General features: G+C 39.0%; 2 protein-coding genes across 2 annotated transcripts; both read left to right on the forward strand.

The window, feature by feature from the left end:
* The first annotated feature begins 5676 nt into the window (after positions 1 to 5676).
* Positions 5677 to 11211, forward strand: LOC115782918 (glutathione S-transferase Mu 3-like). Its single transcript, XM_030733436.1, has 8 exons — positions 5677 to 5847; positions 7667 to 7742; positions 7831 to 7895; positions 7981 to 8062; positions 10129 to 10226; positions 10312 to 10407; positions 10662 to 10772; positions 10934 to 11211. The coding sequence occupies exons 1-8, from the start codon at positions 5812 to 5814 to the stop codon at positions 11021 to 11023; spliced, it is 654 nt and encodes a 217-aa protein (XP_030589296.1). The 5' UTR covers positions 5677 to 5811; the 3' UTR covers positions 11024 to 11211.
* Positions 11212 to 14202: 2991 nt separating this feature from the next.
* Positions 14203 to 16733, forward strand: LOC115783222 (glutathione S-transferase Mu 3-like). Its single transcript, XM_030733948.1, has 8 exons — positions 14203 to 14309; positions 14944 to 15019; positions 15096 to 15160; positions 15245 to 15326; positions 15472 to 15569; positions 15653 to 15745; positions 16147 to 16257; positions 16390 to 16733. Exons 1-8 carry the CDS (start codon positions 14274 to 14276, stop codon positions 16477 to 16479), a joined length of 651 nt encoding a protein of 216 aa, XP_030589808.1. The 5' UTR covers positions 14203 to 14273; the 3' UTR covers positions 16480 to 16733.
* The last annotated feature ends 195 nt before the right edge of the window (positions 16734 to 16928 follow it).

Here is a 16928-nt window from a genome sequence, read left to right on the forward strand (position 1 = left end):
TGTTTAGGGCTCCCGTTCTTAAGTCGGGCTATCGACGCTCTTCTTAAACTCAGCCGTGCTGCTGTGAGTCATGAGTTGGCTCCCGTATTACAGGTCTGCTGTTTTGCCTGATGAGGACTGTTTTGGGCCTAAAGGGATTTTTGTGTGCTTGAATAAGTGTAACCATTCAAGGGTTGGACTTTTGCCACTGTTTCACCAATTACGTCAAAGACTGATTGTGGTGGAATCGTGCTGAGTCCAGCTCAGCTTTTATTGAGTTTCCCAGTTGGTGCGCTACTGTTACAGTCAAGCTATTTTATGCTTATGGCTTTATTTCTTTTAACTGCTTTCTTTAAATAAAGTGATTTGTTAATCTTCGACCCTTCTCTCTCCCATGGTGTATTATTCGAACCTGTAGTTTTTATAAATCTAATATTTCTTGGGGGTGAAATTCCCCCAGGTGGCGTTATCGTAGCTACGCATTTAGACAAACCTCGACCGCATTGTCAGTAAGCATTAGAAAACTAAGAATCCTATTTTATACTTTAAAAAAATTACTAAAACAATGAAATCTCAAGCTTGATATTACAAGCAAACCCCATTCATTAATTGTAGACTACAGTATGTTGAGAAATGTGGGGAGTGTCAAACGAGTCTTTAGATTAGTCAGTGTTGTGCACTTATGTGGAAACCACAGGCATTATAGTTGGTTACTGTTTGCTCTCTAATTGGTTAGTTTCTATTTAATTAATCTTTTTACATTTGCATTGTTGTGTAAAAGATATTTAAGCTGTTTTAAAAATGCACTGATTTATTTTATTGCTTTCAATTCAATTTTATTTATATAGCACCAAATCACAAGCTGCCTTAAGGCGCTTTGTTTTGTGGGTAAAGACCCTAACAGAGAACAGAGAAACCCTAACAGTCAAAACGACCCCCTATGAGCAAGCACTTGGCAACAGTGGGAAGGAAAAACTCCCTTTTTAACAGTAAGAAACCTCCAGCAGAACCAGGCTCAGGGAGGGGCAGTCATCTGCTGCCACAGGTTAGGCTGAGGGGAGAGAGACAGGACAAAAGACATGCTGTGGAAGAGAGCCAGAGACTGATAACAATTAATGATTAAATGCAGAGTGGAGTATAAAAAAGTAAATAAGGTGAATGAAAAGAAACAGTGCATTATGGGACCTCCCCACCAGCAGCCTAGGCCTATAGCAGCATAACTAAGGGGTGGTTCAGGGTCACCTGATCCAGCCCTAACTCTAAGCTTGATCATAAAGGAAAGTTTTAAGCCTAATCTTAAAAATAGAGGGTGTCTGTCTCCTGAATCACCTGCTGGACAGTTGAACAGTTTTTTTTTTTTCTTCTCTCATTAAAAACTTTTGGCAAAAGACTTTTAGGAAGGTGAAGACATTTTACTTTGCTTTACTCAAACAGTACAATCAGCTCTTCAGGCTAGGGCAGGGGTGGCCAACTCCAGGCCTCAAGAGCTGGTGTCCAGCAGGTTTTAGCTGTCTCTGCTTCAACACACTTGAGTCAAATATAGAAGTCATTAGCAGGACTCTGGAGAACTTGACTGCATACTGAGGAGACAATTCAGCCATTTGATTCAGGTGTGTTGGATCAGGGACACATCTAAAACCTGCGGGACACCAGCTCTCGAGGCCTGGAGTTGGCCACCCCTGGGATAGGGAAATGTACCTCGGCTGATTAATATACTCACTGCATGAAAAGGTAGAAAAAAAACTTGAATGTACAGTGCAATTGTATATGGTACTGAGTAAACATTTTAAAATGCTTAAGTTATGGAAACTGGTGTCTGTGACTTATTAAAATTGAGTAAGAATACAAACACATTGGGGGGGGGGACTCCATTTAGCATAATATACCCTTTCAGTAAGTCTTTATTCCCTAAAGGACTTAAATTCTTGGTTACTAACTTTACATAATCAAAATGAACATGTTTGCAAAGGCTTGCCTTGATTGATCATCCTCAAGATGAAATCAATAGTTCATGTATTTTATAACTAGCTGAAAAAGTGGATGAATTCAATAGAACTATGGAGGAAAAAAAAAACCTTGACATAATGTTTGATCCAGCATTTTTGACCTTGATTATCATATTTTTTTTCCAGTTCCTTTGAATTAGTCATTATACACACACAAAATTAAACATTAAAAGTTATGGAGCATTATTAACATTAGCGTTTCACCTGCTTCCCACACACCTGATCATTAACACCACCTTACTGAGATAATACAAGTGTTTTACAGCAGGACACGCTCTGAAAGGTACAGGGCAGTGTTCAGGGCTAAGATTAGGAAAGGCTAATCACCGCGGTGTGGTGATTGTCTCTAAACACAAATGCTAAACTGGGAAAAACACTTTACCCTGCATGACATTAAAATGCTTACCTTTGCATGGAGATCTGGGTGACTGGTTTGCAGATGTCGTTTAGGATTTGTTGTTTTTATCCGAGATGGTCGCCCCACATGGTTTACACCTCATTTTGTCACAACATTAAAGGACAAATGTGTCTATACATTGGCTCTTCTCCCTGCTGACATTTACATAACTTTGTTCTATCGGAAGTAAAGACAAATCACAGGCTAGTTTGGTCTTCCCGGGTTTAGAGCAAATTTGTGTAACTGTGCGTTCATTTGGATGTTTTCCTAACTTGTCCTGCCCTGTCACAAAATGAAATCACTTGACTTTTTTGTTCCATAACCCTCAGGATCATTTAAAAAATGCAAAATGACTGTCTAACTGCGTCCAACCTCAGCAGTGATGGCACGTTGTGAGAGGCCTTGCTTATGCAGCTCAACAATCCTTCCACGTTCAAAGTCAGTGAGCTTTTTTAGCTTTTCCCATCAGGAGGTCTTGACAGTGTAAAGACTTGACAGAAAATGACATGGAATCCAAATTTTTGCACAGCTTTTGGCTTTTAAAGCCTATGGTTTTAAATTTTTGATCAGCTAAAAAGATCATGTTTGAGTGTAAATGCAGTTTTCAAAAAATTCCCTGCTCAAAAGTTTTTGTCACTTGCGCCAATTTCTTCTTTTAGCTCTACTTAGAACCTTCTTAAGATCCAATAGTGCAAAATGCAAATTCTTGCAATTTTTTTAACTGGTCTTAAGCTTTTGATCAGGAGTGTATATAAATAAAAATAGTACATACACAATTTAGGTCCATTTTGCATTGGCAGAGAAACTGTATTTTTGAATGGCATATCAGTTGCATTATAACATTAAATTAAATTCTTCAGGGTTTACAAATTAAGAAGACATCCATGTAGATGTCATGATATAAATGATCAAGCCTCTGTTTCATTAAGAGGATGAGCTATTCATCCCCTTCAATCCCCTGATTGTGGACATGTGTCTTTCAGTTTCTCCCCGCTGGCCATGATGTGAGGATCTGGAAGAGGATCTGCAAAGTGAGATGTCAATTTTAGCATAGATTTCATTATGTCATGTGACCTTACAAACTATGACAGTCAACCTTTGGCAGGAAATTAACGCCATAGTTGCCCCACCATATTGAATACAGGGGCCAAGATGGCCATCGCCATTCTGCCTCATCACCTTTCACATACGTGGCTAGAAACCAAAGCACATAAGTAGCACACCTTCTAAGTTTCTTTTAATTTAAAGATCACAAATAGCTCTTCCATACAAGGATTTAACATTTGAACATGTTTCCATGATCTCTTTCTCATTATGTTTTTCTTTTCCTTCACCATGGCTCTCACTCCTCCCTCATTTCCACCTCATTCTCTTCCTCCTCACCTCAAGCCTCATGTCCTGAAGTCAGGGATCTAACACATAAAAATATGCATAAACATGGTTTGTTTGTTTGTTTTTTTACTTCAAATAAAGCTTCACTAACAGAGGCTAACAGCGGCAAAATCAGCAGTGCAAATTCATGGTCATAACTCACCGCTGGGTTTGCAATGAGGAGACAGTCCCCATATCATCAGCTATTTGTAACAAACTGAAATTAAAAATGCCATTAAATGGCATAATTAATTCAGAATTTTATTATATTTGATATAAAGTAAAGTGTCTTACGCACATAAACTGTGAGTGGTGAGCACAGATAATGTCATTATGTAAATAATAATGTGCAATATGTTGCCGGTTTAAGCACATTTTTGGGGGGGGGAGGGTGTCAGTTAATGGAGTGAATCTTCAGGCAAGAATAAAGAAACAAGCTGGACCACTTTATACAAACTTTTCACAAAAAGTAAAGATTTATTTCTTTGTAACAATGCTTCTTGGCAATAAATCTTATACTATTAGAAAACCTCTTTATTGCCCCTTAAATGGTGCAGCACACATGCATTTGTATAAGGAAAATGCATGTGTGGGTTGCGCCCATGAAAAACTGGCACTGGCAGAGAAGATTTGGCAAAACAGCTTATTCTGGTATTTTATATAACAGTAGCTATTGCACTGAATAAACTGTATGCTCTACAGATGAAGGTGACTTTATAAACATGTAAGATTAAAAGAACAAAGTATTCTCTCTTTACTGTGACAAAGACTGAATTGTGTAAGAGAAAAAAAATTTAAAAATATTTGCAGGCATTAGCATGTGGTTCCAGAGGGCACTAGATGGGTGGAAGGATGACTCCAGCAGCACGCTGATCACTCAAAATGTCACGATCCTCCCAATCCTGTAAATGACATAAAAATGTGTGTGAACTTAATGTAGAGCTGCTGCGTTATCCAGGGAAAGAAAAAACATCAAAGTGTGACACTAATAGACCAAGGAAAATGTAAGGAGAGAAAGATGATGGGGTTATTTTCAAAGGTGTGGCCAGTCATCAAGTTCAGTTTAAAGCTAGCGTGTAATGTCTTAATTCATTTTAGAGTTTTAAAATCCAAGATCAAATCATGCATCTTGCAAAACAAAATTCAAATACCATGCAGTTTAGTGCAGGATAATCTGGTTAATTTGCAGTATTGTGATAATGGTTACACTGATGTACTGAGCTGGATTGGTTACATCTATGTTACACCAAGGGTAGCAGTGATTAGTTTATATTAAAAGTGATGATGCTGATTAGATTCATTCACTGAATTCCACCTTCTGTACTGGCTTTATATTATGTAGGGGTTAGAAAATCAGCCATACAACTCACATAACAGCCCCTTCCACACACACCTAGAGAGTGCCACAGAACTGAAACTGAAAAGCAGTAAAAAGAAAAAACTGTCAAATTAAAAAGAAAAAAAAAAACTTAGTGTAAATATATTACTTTATTTAGGCTATGATTTTTTAAATATTTATATTTTATCTTACAATGCAGCTTTTTCCTGTCATGTTTAAAATTTAATCAAAAAACAAAAACAACGCTGTTCGGTTTCAATTTTTATCTTTCAATGTCAAATTTTCATTTCAAAATCACGTGACACTATTAAGTGGCTCAGTACAAGTTTGCAGACACACCATGATTCAGCTGTTTGTGTGTCTGAATAAAACAGGAGTCTCATAATGCCAGCTTTCATGGAGTGGATATATAAAACATAGTTTTATCTATTCATAGTCATGTACAGTGCAGATGTCATATTTGCAAAAGAGGAAGAACCCGCTGAGGGCAACAAAGGCGAACTGATCCCCCATCAGATTAGTGCACACAGACTAAAATGCCGTGCAGCAGTTGTTTATGCATGAACCAAAAAAACCGGTTCGCCCCGCCCACCAGCCCCGGCTGTCCCCTTTTATAGGCTGCAGACACCACCTCACCTACCGCCTTCGAACAGATCGGCGCTCCGCAGCTTAATCTCCGCTCTGTTTTCGCTACATTTGGGCTCCGAAAGTCATTCAAAATGCCGATGGTACTGGCCTACTGGGATATTCGCGGGGTAAGTGGAGCTAGCCGCTTTCTTTGTTTCATTGAGTGCAGCGTCGCAGCTGTTTAGCGGCTGCTGAGCATCAACAGAAAGCTGTAAGCGACCCCGTCTTAACAGGGCAAACTTTGGGTTTGTAAACCTCGGTGACGGTTAATCTTCAGCGCAGATCGTTAGTTTGTTTCATAAATGTGTGTAAGAAGTGCTGATCGCTCGTTAAGTTATATAACTGCAAAAAGCCGCGTGTGCCCCTACACAAACTGTTATCTTTGAGCGGCTTGAGCAGAGCTTGGTTATGTGCGTCCTGTATCTCCGAAAGTTAATTTCTATGCATCTAAATTTGTCAAAAGCTATGGGACGTGCGCACACAGCCCAATTCAGTTCAAGGCTTGAAATGGTTAAACTATCTGCAAGAACTCATCTACACAAGCCGCCAGAGCTTAAACTCTCAGCCTGTCATCACACAGGGGAACCTGTTTATGCACGTTTTGAGAAAAGGCGCCTCTGCAAACGGTCTCTGTCATTCATCCCACCATAACCAAATTATGTAGAATAGTTTGTATAATATCTCCAGAACTAAAGTTGATGACACAGAAAATAAAGTGCGCAACCATGTGGTGAATGTCCAGGATTGCAATGGTGCCACGTGACGCTTCATAAACGGTGAATGCGATGAGAATCTGAAAAAGTGTTACATGCATGGTGCTGTCATTATTTACGCACTGTTCAAAGCTAATTTTCAGACTAGCAAACATTACTTAAACAACTAACCACTGCCTATGAATATTTGCAAAGATGTGTGCACAGTACAGCACTCATACCCCATCCTCATTCTTTGTGAACCGCCCATAAGATCTAATTTTATTTTTGCTAGACAGAGCGTCCTTGCTCTACGGTCTGTAACACCAGCATTAGAGTATCAGGTTTCCACGGCTAGTGAATGTGGAGACCTGATCCGGTAATGCTGATTTCAGGTTAGGGGAGTTCTGTCAGTGTCTGTGTACAATGCTCACTTCTAGTTCAGCATCACTAAAAGCAGTTGTAAGCAATTGTAATAAACTTACAAGTTGATTATTTACCAAGTTGCGCTGTTAAGGAGGCAGTCAAAACAACATAACAGAAATTATACAAACAAATCTGCCCAGAAACTCTCCAGCTGGAGATGTAGTTGGCTAATGACCTGACCCATATATCAAGTCCTCATCCCCACAGTTGTCTGCCTTGGTATGAGTCTCTTGAGGTCCTGCACTCTGTTCCTGTTCTCTTTTCTGTTAACTGCTCAAGATGACCTTGATTTATGATTTATTGGTGTGATCATAGAGAATTATTAAGCAGGCCAAAAATCTGTTTTTTGTTGCCTTTGATGTGGCACTGAATACACTAAAGCAAGCATCCAATTGCAGCTTTAGATGTGGGTGTAGCTAGGAGGTAATGTAGTTTTTGCAGCTGGTTTGAAAGAAGCCAAACTATAGTCTCCTGGGTGTGTACAGTCATGTTTTCACGGCATCCTTTGCAGTCCTGTAAAAACTAAGCGCACCTTCCTGCTTTCATAGGAATTAAGAGGGTGATAAGCAGCCAGATGACGCTCCTCCCAGGAGTGGGCATCCCAGCAAATTCACCCCAAGGCCAGGCGCAGTGCTTAGAGAAACTGCAAAAATCCCACAAGCCTTCTGGAATAATGTCCCTAATTTACTAAAACATGCATGGAAATGTTCTTAACCTGTGAAAAATGACCACTGGATTTATGAAATGTGCACGCCAGCCTATTTTGTTTGTACCCCAGTAAAGTGACTGTTGAAAAAAATCACTCGCTTGATTTTTGGCTTTTTCGCAGCTTGCCCAGCCTGCCCGCCTCCTGCTGGAGTACACCGGCGAAGAGTATGAGGACAAGCACTACACCTGTGGTGACGGTAACTTATCATTTTAAACTACAGCTAAAGATCTGCCACAACTGGAATTTAATCTATTATATTCATGTGTCACACATTTCTCCCACAGCTCCAAACTATGACAAGACCTGCTGGACTTCAGTAAAAGACAAACTTGGCCTGGACTTTCCCAACGTAAGAGAACTAATAGAAATTTAATTTTGAGTGCAAGTTTAAACCATCAGCAAACATTAATATTGTAATTAACCTCTCACCATAGCTACCCTACTTGCTGGATGGAGACAGGAAGATAACACAGAGCAATGCTATCATGAGATACATTGCTCGTAAGCACAATATGTGTAAGTAGCATGCCTTTAAACCACATGAATATTTTGGTTACCTGACAAAATGTTAAACTAATACTGTTTTTGTTTTTTACCCCTCAGCCTAAAAATGTCCAATTGATAGCATAGATGCATCTGCTAAAAATCTCGCGCGAGTTAGTTCTTCCTCATAATAAATGCCAATCACAGAAAGTGACAGGATTCTTAGGGACGCTTCACAAATGTTGACATTTTCCAGAGCGTACAAAGCGTACGACGGGGGGAGGGGTAACACCCAGCGTACGCTTTTCAAATAGTTTAGAAAATGTCAGTCCGTCTGTGTAATTTGAGCGCTGTCGTCTGACCGCCGAGGCATCCATACCACTGCACCATTGCGTGGTCTGCAGCGATATGGCCTCCGGTCTGGCGGATCAGTTCAAATGTCTCATTGAATTCTCTAAAATAGTCCATCATCGATTCACAAAATGACGCTACTGACGATATTAGATAGGAACAAGTTGTGACTGTGGTGCAGCAGGTGTGGAAAGAAGCCAAAGCCGCCGGAGAAAAATTCTACAAGAAGTTGAAGCATTGTTCCAAAAATGAAAACCGTACGCAGTAAACCGCAGAAAACGATGAGGATTTTATTCTACATGTGCCTGGCCTATTTTCATCTATGCTGGCCTGTATATTTGTGCGTAATCTGGTGTTCGGTGGCTGGCACTGTTGCTAACTTTTGTGTAACAAAACTCGCTGTCGGCTGTCTCAAATTGCTAGAAGTTGCTAAAGAACGAATCGAGGTCCGGGCAATGCCACAGTCCATGAAGGGGCGCAGTACGAATGCTGTATGTACACACAAAACACAGTGACAGCGGAGTTTTCAGGTTTCTGGAGTTGTGTCAAAAAGGGATTTCCTCCTTTTCTTTTTTTTTTTTTTTTTTTTTAAATGTTTAATAGGCTCCAGCCCCCCCACCCTGCAACCCTGAAAAGGATAAGTGGAAGAGAATGGATAGATGGATTTTTATTAGGGGTGGGACTCGAATAATTAATCAAATTAATTATTCGAGTAATTAATTAATCGAAATTAATCGCATTTTAATCACATTTAAATATTTAACATGATAGATATTAATTTAAGTTTGGTTGATGAATGAATCAATATACATAAGCTTAAACTTCAAAATTTTATTTTCCCACCAGCTCCTGTGATAAGCAAACTCCTGAAATTAAAGTTAATCATCATAACTGGATAGTTTTATTCAACATTAATGTCTCACTTAATATAGTTGGAAATTAATCATTAGCTCAGCTGTATTCCTTGATGTTGAAATGTGTTATGCTTGTTTTAACAGCTTATTTTCAATAAAAAAATTAAAATTAAACCACAAAAAGGAGAAAAAGTTCGTTCTCCGTTTAATCAGCTGTTTTTACACAGCTGTGCTTCGCACTCACGGTTGCTAGGTGACATGAGCTACACAGAGGTGAGGGCAGGAGACGCAGATATGAAGGCTAGCCGCTCACTTCCGGCCTTTGAGGTCTTCGTGGGCTGCGAAGGGGTCGGGGCTGGGTCCTTCGAAGGATGTGGCCCCTGAGTTTTTGACATCGTGCATCGATATAATCTGTATGACTGGAACTCGTGCACTGAGAAACGTTCCACGGTGCAAAGTGCGATTAAAATGCGTTAAAAATTTTAATTCGTTATTTTTCCTGCAATTAATTAATCGAAATTAACGCGTTAAATTCCCACCCCTAATTTTTATTAGTGCAACAATACAATGTTTTAATAGATAGGAAAGAGTATATTTGATATCAAGATCTACAGAATTTTTCAACATCAGGATGTGTTTTTACAGAACCCCACGACATGGGAGAAAAAAATGAGGGAATAAAAAGACAAATACTTTTGCGAGATCTGAAAGACTGAAACCATTGAAAGACTACGCTCTGGAAAATGTCTGTTTGTCAATCGTCCCATAGTGGCTTATTTTATTATGATTTTTTTTTTTTCCACCTAAAGCTTCTACTGTCAGGAGGCTGAGGGTAGAACTGGTGTCCAACAGTATTTTTATTAATGATCTCAATCTTGTAAACTGCAATAATAGGCGGAGAGACTGAGGATGAAAAAGTTCGAGTGGACATCATGGAGAACCAATCAATGGACTTCAGAAATGGCTTTGTGAGGATGTGCTACACTAACTTTGTGAGTGTTGAATAAATTAATAAATAAAAATGTCCTTTTAATGTCCTAAAACCTCCGTTAATGACCTTGTCCTCTCTGGTTTCAGGATGAGATGAAGCCTGAGTATCTAAAGACGCTGCCAAGTACTCTGAAGCAGTTCTCAGATTTCCTTGGAAATAGGAAGTGGTTTGCTGGTGACAAGGTATGCCATTCTATAAATATGGGAGTAGTTTTGTAAAGCTGCACTCATAGGATTAAAGTTAATGGTCAAACTGGGGGTAGAATTTAACAAGTTGATACCTTTCTGTGTGGAGTTGAACTTTGATAGTTTGTAGCACTGGGAGGTTATAGAAAGAAACTTGGTACGTGTTCTTCACCTTTCAAAGATGTGCAACATGCTCTTCATATTCATTCTATGGCTTTCAGCATGTTTATGCAACTTTTTCTTTACAACAGATCACTTTTGTGGACTTCATTATGTACGAGCTGTTAGATCAACACGTAGCCTTCGAGCCTAAATGTCTGGATAACTTCAAGAACCTCAAAGAGCTCTTAAACCGTTTTGAGGTGAGAAGACTCGAGTGTTTGTCAGATACCTTCAACACACTTCAACTCACCCTTCCTTTGTATTTTTTATCTGTGGAGTTGTTTTCCTGGACTCCCCATGTTGGATAATATTACTGAAACACTAGTGTCTCATTTAATTAAGTGCCATTATGTTATTGCAGGCTCTGGAGAGGATTGCTGCATACATGAAGTCACCAAGATTCATGAAGACTCCTATTAACAACAAAATGGCCAAATTTGGAAACAAGTAGTAAACAGCAGTTCCTTCATGCCTTAGAAGAATCATGAAAAATGTTGTTTAGTTCAGCTGCCAAATTAACATCAAAGTTGAGACTGGAAAAAAATGAGTGTCATTTGTTGGTTGATAGAATTTGTACTGAAACATTTGTAATGAAAGCACTGATGGTTACAATTAAAACCTTTTTTGACAGATTAAAAAGTAAATCTCGCTCTGATTCTCTTTGTTTCAATTTTTAAATGCACTGAATCTCACACCAAAATGTTTCTGTTGTAATTCAATAGAGCACAAGAGCAGAAAATACAGTGTACATGTTTGTCTGTGATCTTTTAGTTGTTTACACAGACAACCATGGAAGATTTGGCAAATAAAATCCAGCAAACCTATTCCTGAAATCTACTCAAAGAAATTACAGGGCAAATGCAGCCAACAAACTGTAAAGTAGTGATGGCATATGTCAAGCTGTATATGTAGTTCAGTGAAAGGATACCTGTTATTCAGTGATTGTGTTAGTGCCGGAAGTTCAAATTCAACTCCCAACGTAAGAACAAGTGGTGTCTGGACCAAGCTTCAAGAATGTCTGTTTATTAGGATTTGTGCTTATTTATTTACTGTTGAATTCCTTTCAACTGCTAATGTCAGTATTAAACACTCAAGTTTTCTGTTTCCAAATTTACATTGTCTACATGGATACAAGTCTTCTGACGAGATGTTTTGGGGGGTTTTTTTAACCCCCTTTCTTTTAAAATTTGGTTTGTAATGCTGGATATGAATCAGTTTTTACTTCTCTAGAAAATGCACTTTTATGCTGCACTGCAACAGTGGATGTAGACGGCAAAAAGAAAATAATCCCTATATTAGACTGCTTGCAACTAGTTTATTGGGAGGCGGTAGAAACTGGGTCATGATTTCTGGAGAGAGACGTTGCTGCATTTCAGTTGTTCAGATGCAATATTTTGGTACAATAGGACAAGTCCTATTGCATTCTATTTAAAAAAGCAAACACATCTACATCAAATATCTCAAAAACTCTGCAAAGAGCAATTTAGGCTATTACAAGCCACAGGGAAAACATGTAAATTTGATGAGAATGCAAGCATTATGAATAACAGGATAGATTTATTCTGTTTGAGTAAACACTGTAAAATTTTTTAATGGCAAATGGTATGTCCACAACGAAAAGCTGGAGATGGAGGCTGGGGAAATTGCATCTCTGCTTAGACTGCTTCTAAGCTGTGACCATGTGTAATATTTTTGTAAAATGTAATTTATTCTATATCAAGCTTGAATAATGCAACCCAATAATACAAAACATGTATGCTGAATCCAACACTGATCAAAGATAGAAGACAACTGTACAAAGAGACAATTTCTTGCAATATTGAGTAATAATTTTTAAAATGTAAGATGGAGTGGGGAAGTTGCAGCACAGGGCATATATGAATGATTAAAACTGCATGTAGAAGTGTTGCATAAGAGTGCAGAGTAAACCAAAGTTGTAGAGGCTGTATATGAGTGGAAGGCTGCCCAGAGAGATCCAGTAGACTGAACTAGCAGGCTTTTATAAATAATCTGTCAGGTGCAGCCAGTTATCCGACAACAAGGTAAAAAAAAAAAAGAAGACAAAAAGTATGCAAAGCAGGGTACAGCATGAAGTCACTTTAGACCAACAAAATGAGTTGGTATGCCTCTGCAGTAGCAGAGACACCTCAGGAAAGGCTTGAAATCCCTTCAGATTAGGTGGAAACACTAACATGGACTCAAGGACAAACTGATTAGGATTTAGTGGTCAAAGATCAAAGTCATCATGACTTCGCAAAACAAATATTTGGCCATAAAAAAGCCATATCCTTATGAAATGTATTGTGTTGCTTTATGTTAATAATTGATATTATGTTACTTTAAATCTTTACTACTTTTTTTATTTTACATTTTATTTTCTAGGTATTTTATTCCTTGATATATGTAGAAGTCTGTCTTCTGTTGAACACAATGGTAGAAAACCACTGTCTCGTAATTAAGATCTAGTAACTGGGACACGACTAAGCGAAACGTGGCACTTCATCATGACTCAGCAATCTGTTTTGAAATACAAGAAAAATTCAGGTTGAATTGTGGGTATATGCAGTGTAACTACCTGAAAAATCTCTGTTTTCAGTGATTCAGTGCAGTGAGGGCACTTTACTGTCACTTTCTGGTGTGCAATGAGGGTCCTAGTTTGTGACACTGTTACTGGCAGTCTAAACGTAATTATGGCACCATCTATTCTTTTATATTAAGTTATTTCTGAGTGATAGCACAGTGAGTGATGCATGCTGATCTTCAGTTTTCAGTTCTTGTGCAAGTTGCACAACCAGTGTCAAATCAAAAGATTTTTTTTTTTAGAGAACTGAAAGTCAGCAACTTCGCAAACTCCTGCCTTCAGTTTGGGTCATGTTGTCATCAGTGAGGCTGCTTGTTGCTATTTCAAAAGCACTGTGTGTCCTCCCAGAGAAATGCACGTGCTATTTGCAAAAAGTCCTGTAATGCTGTTTGTGTTTCAAAGAAAAAAGTCGAACTCTTGTCATAGCCTTGGCATCGGTGTCTGTCCCTCAAAACCTTTAACACTGGCCATAACTTAAGAGTGATGTGACCTAAAATGTTCAGATTCACAACTTAGACACATGTGCCAAAAATCTCACCTGCCACACAAAATTACATCAAGATTGTGCGTGCAGTGAAGGCTGTGCAAAATCTGTCTGCTGATAAAACAATAGCGGAGATTTAGTAATTGGACCATGACTTGGCAAAAATGAACTTCATGTCTGTCTTTTTGTTGTTCTTTGGATTTCTGCATTGTGAGTCCAAATTTGCAGACTCATCATGACTCAGCAATGTGTTTGATAAGCAATTTCATAAACAATCAATGTCAATCATTGACATGTTTCAGGCAGGCCAGATTAATAAAGCATATGGCATATCCATCATCATTATACCATGCAGATGTTTAGATGTCACACTTATATGAAAGGAAGACTTGTTGAGAGCAGCAATGAACTGACCCCCACCCCCATTACTAATGTGTGACCCTCTCATTAATGTCTTCATGGTGCAACATGATGCAGCAGATTTATTGTATGCATAACCCGAAGATAAGAGAAAGCCAGGTTCACCCCGCCCACCTGCTCCACGTCCCCTTTTATATGCTGCAGACACCAGCTCACCCACCGCTGCAGCTGCCCAAGTCACATTCGGCTACATTTGATCTGGAAGAGTGATTCAAAATGACAATGATACTGGGTTACTGGGATACTCGCGGGGTAAGCTCTTCTACTTTTACTGTTGAACTGAAGAACCAGTGGCTTGAAACAAATCCAGGAAACTGGAGCTTGGATGAACAGTATAATACAGTCACTCTATCAGTGCAGGCTCATATTAGAGTGATGGATTATTAAAACATCACTGTTTAGTTATTATAGCAAACAGAGGGGATAAAAAAAAAAAGTCCAGGTTATCTGTAGCAGTTGAGGTGAATAAAGGTCAGTGACTATAAGTTCATATAATACTGTGTTCCTAATTTCAGTTAACTGTGACTTCTTGAACTGCCCCAAAAGACACGAGGTTGCTTTGTTGGCTTTTAGTTTTGCTTGTTAAGGTGTAAACCACCAGCTGCCAACAGCCTTTAAGGTGGAATGTTCTTGCTTGTTACTGGGAGTTGAAGGTTCTGCAGGTGTGTAAATGCGCAAATTGTTTTTTGTGTGTGTGTGTGTGTGTGTGTGTGTGTGTGTGTGAGGCAGCGGGTAACTCAATATTGCATACTGTAAGATTCGAATTGCGTGCCAGTTACACCCTTCTTCTGATGAAATCACACCTCGGCTTCCCAAATTTATTAACGCTCCCTGGAGCACAAAATAAGACATGCATGTCTCAACTCTGATGACTGGACTTTTGCAGCTTGGCCAACACATCCGCCTCCTGCTGGAGTACACCGGAGACAAGTATGAGGAAAAGCAATACATCTGTGGGGAAGGTAACTTAGCATTTTAAATTTAAATCTGTCATAATTTGAACTAAATATCTGGTTTATTCACATTTCTCTCACACAGCTCCCGACTTCGACAAAAGCTGCTGGACGAATGTAAAATTCAAACTTGGAATGGATTTTCCCAACGTAGGAGAGTTTAACCTGTGAAGTATTCAAGTTTGACCCATCAGCTAAAACTGTTGAGCTAAAACAATTAACATCTCACCCTAGCTACCCTATTTGGTGGACGGAGACAGGAAGATACCGCAGAGCAACGCCATCATGAGATACATTGCTCGTAAGCACAACATGTGTAAGTATTCTGCATTTATACCAAATTAATATTTTGTTCAAAAGAGGCAATTTCTTCGAAGGTTTGTAAATTTATATTAATTGGCAAACTAATATTGCCAGTGTTTTTAAGTATCTCAGTCCTCTACACTCTGGTGTGATAACAGGCGGAGAGACTGAGGAGGAAAAGATCCGAGTGGACGTCTTGGAGAATCAGGCCATGGACCTCAGACTTGCCTTTATTAAGCTGTGCTATCTGAACATTGTGAGTATTAAATAAAAAAAATGTATATGTCTTTTAGTACCTTATCTTCTCCGCTAATGCCAATCTCTTCGCTCTGAATTCAGGATCAGAAGCCAGAGTATCTGAAGAATCTGCAGTGTACACTGAAGCAGTTCTCAGATTTCCTTGGAAAGAGGAAGTGGTTTGCTGGTGACAAGGTATGCAACTCCATAAACATGTAAGGACAGTTTCTGTTTATTAAGCTGCACTTTTAGTTGCTTTGAATTTAATGGCCACAGATGAGGCCTTTCTGAGTGGAGTCTGTGTTTTCCACGCTGAAGTGGCCATCGTTGCGGTTGTGAGACAAAACCGCCACCTGCTTCTGCGTGTTTGATTTTTGTAATGTAAACATAACAAAAACTGCCGACCCTATGATTATAATATCACCTGAGCCACTGCCACTGCGGAAGCTTGTCTCCACCAATGAAAAAAAATTTCCATCCATAAGTCAAAATATGATATGGTTTTTCAGCATGTTTAGTCAATTCAATTCAGTTTTATTTATATAGCACCAAATCACAACAATCAGTTGCCTCAAGGAACTTTTTCTTTACAACAGATCACTTTCGTGGACTTCATTATGTACGAGCTGCTGGATGAGCACAGGGCCCTCGAGCCGAAATGCCTGGATAACTTCAAGAACCTCAAAGAGCTCTTAAACCGTTTTGAGGTGAGAAGACTCGGGTGTTTGTCAGATACCATCAGCAAACCTGACACTTTATATTTCCTTAAACTTGCAGTGCTTTGGCTTCTTTGCTGCACTCACCATTTAATGATATCACGCCTTCATTTATGGTTACAGGGTCTGGAGAGGATTGCTGCCTACATGAAGTCAGCAAGATTCATGAAAGGCCCAATAAACAACAGGATGGCCCAGTGGGGATACAAGTAACAGTGCCTTCATGAAAAATGTTCATTAGTGCAACTGCCAAATTAACATCAAAGTTAATTTGCCTGCACCCTACTTGGCAGGTTTCATGCCCTTAATCACATTACACTGTTATTTTTAAGCCTTTTATAAAATCATTAATGGTTTCAGTTTTGGGGGTAAATAATAACAATTTGTGCTGTTATTATAAAGAAGTTGAAGTGGAAACATTTTCCAGTGAAAGCACCGATTGTTGTAACGGAAACCTTTTTTTTAATCAACAGATTAAAGTGAATCATGTTCTGACTCTTTCTTTGTTGGCAATTCCATTTTTTTCCATGTACAGGAATTCACACCAAAACACAGCAGATATAATTTAATGAAGCACAAAAGCAGAAAATAAAAAACACACATTTGTTTCATTTGTTGATTACACACAACAAAGTGAACACAGTGAATGAGGGAAATGCTGG

Source organism: Archocentrus centrarchus, chromosome 7, assembly GCF_007364275.1.
Source record: "Archocentrus centrarchus isolate MPI-CPG fArcCen1 chromosome 7, fArcCen1, whole genome shotgun sequence".
NCBI classification, from domain to species: Eukaryota; Metazoa; Chordata; class Actinopteri; order Cichliformes; family Cichlidae; genus Archocentrus; species Archocentrus centrarchus.

Excerpts from the sequence above, each read along its gene's own strand:
- LOC115782918 (XM_030733436.1), top strand. The coding sequence starts at position 5,812 with ATGCCGATGGTACTGGCCTACTGGGATATTCGCGGG. Across the intron at positions 8,063-10,128 it reads TGCTCGTAAGCACAATATGT|GCGGAGAGACTGAGGATGAA; the intron begins GTAAGTAGCATG and ends CTGCAATAATAG. Across the intron at positions 10,408-10,661 it reads AGTGGTTTGCTGGTGACAAG|ATCACTTTTGTGGACTTCAT; the intron begins GTATGCCATTCT and ends TCTTTACAACAG.
- LOC115783222 (XM_030733948.1), top strand. The coding sequence starts at position 14,274 with ATGACAATGATACTGGGTTACTGGGATACTCGCGGG. Across the intron at positions 15,020-15,095 it reads GCAATACATCTGTGGGGAAG|CTCCCGACTTCGACAAAAGC; the intron begins GTAACTTAGCAT and ends TCTCTCACACAG. Across the intron at positions 15,161-15,244 it reads TTGGAATGGATTTTCCCAAC|CTACCCTATTTGGTGGACGG; the intron begins GTAGGAGAGTTT and ends ATCTCACCCTAG.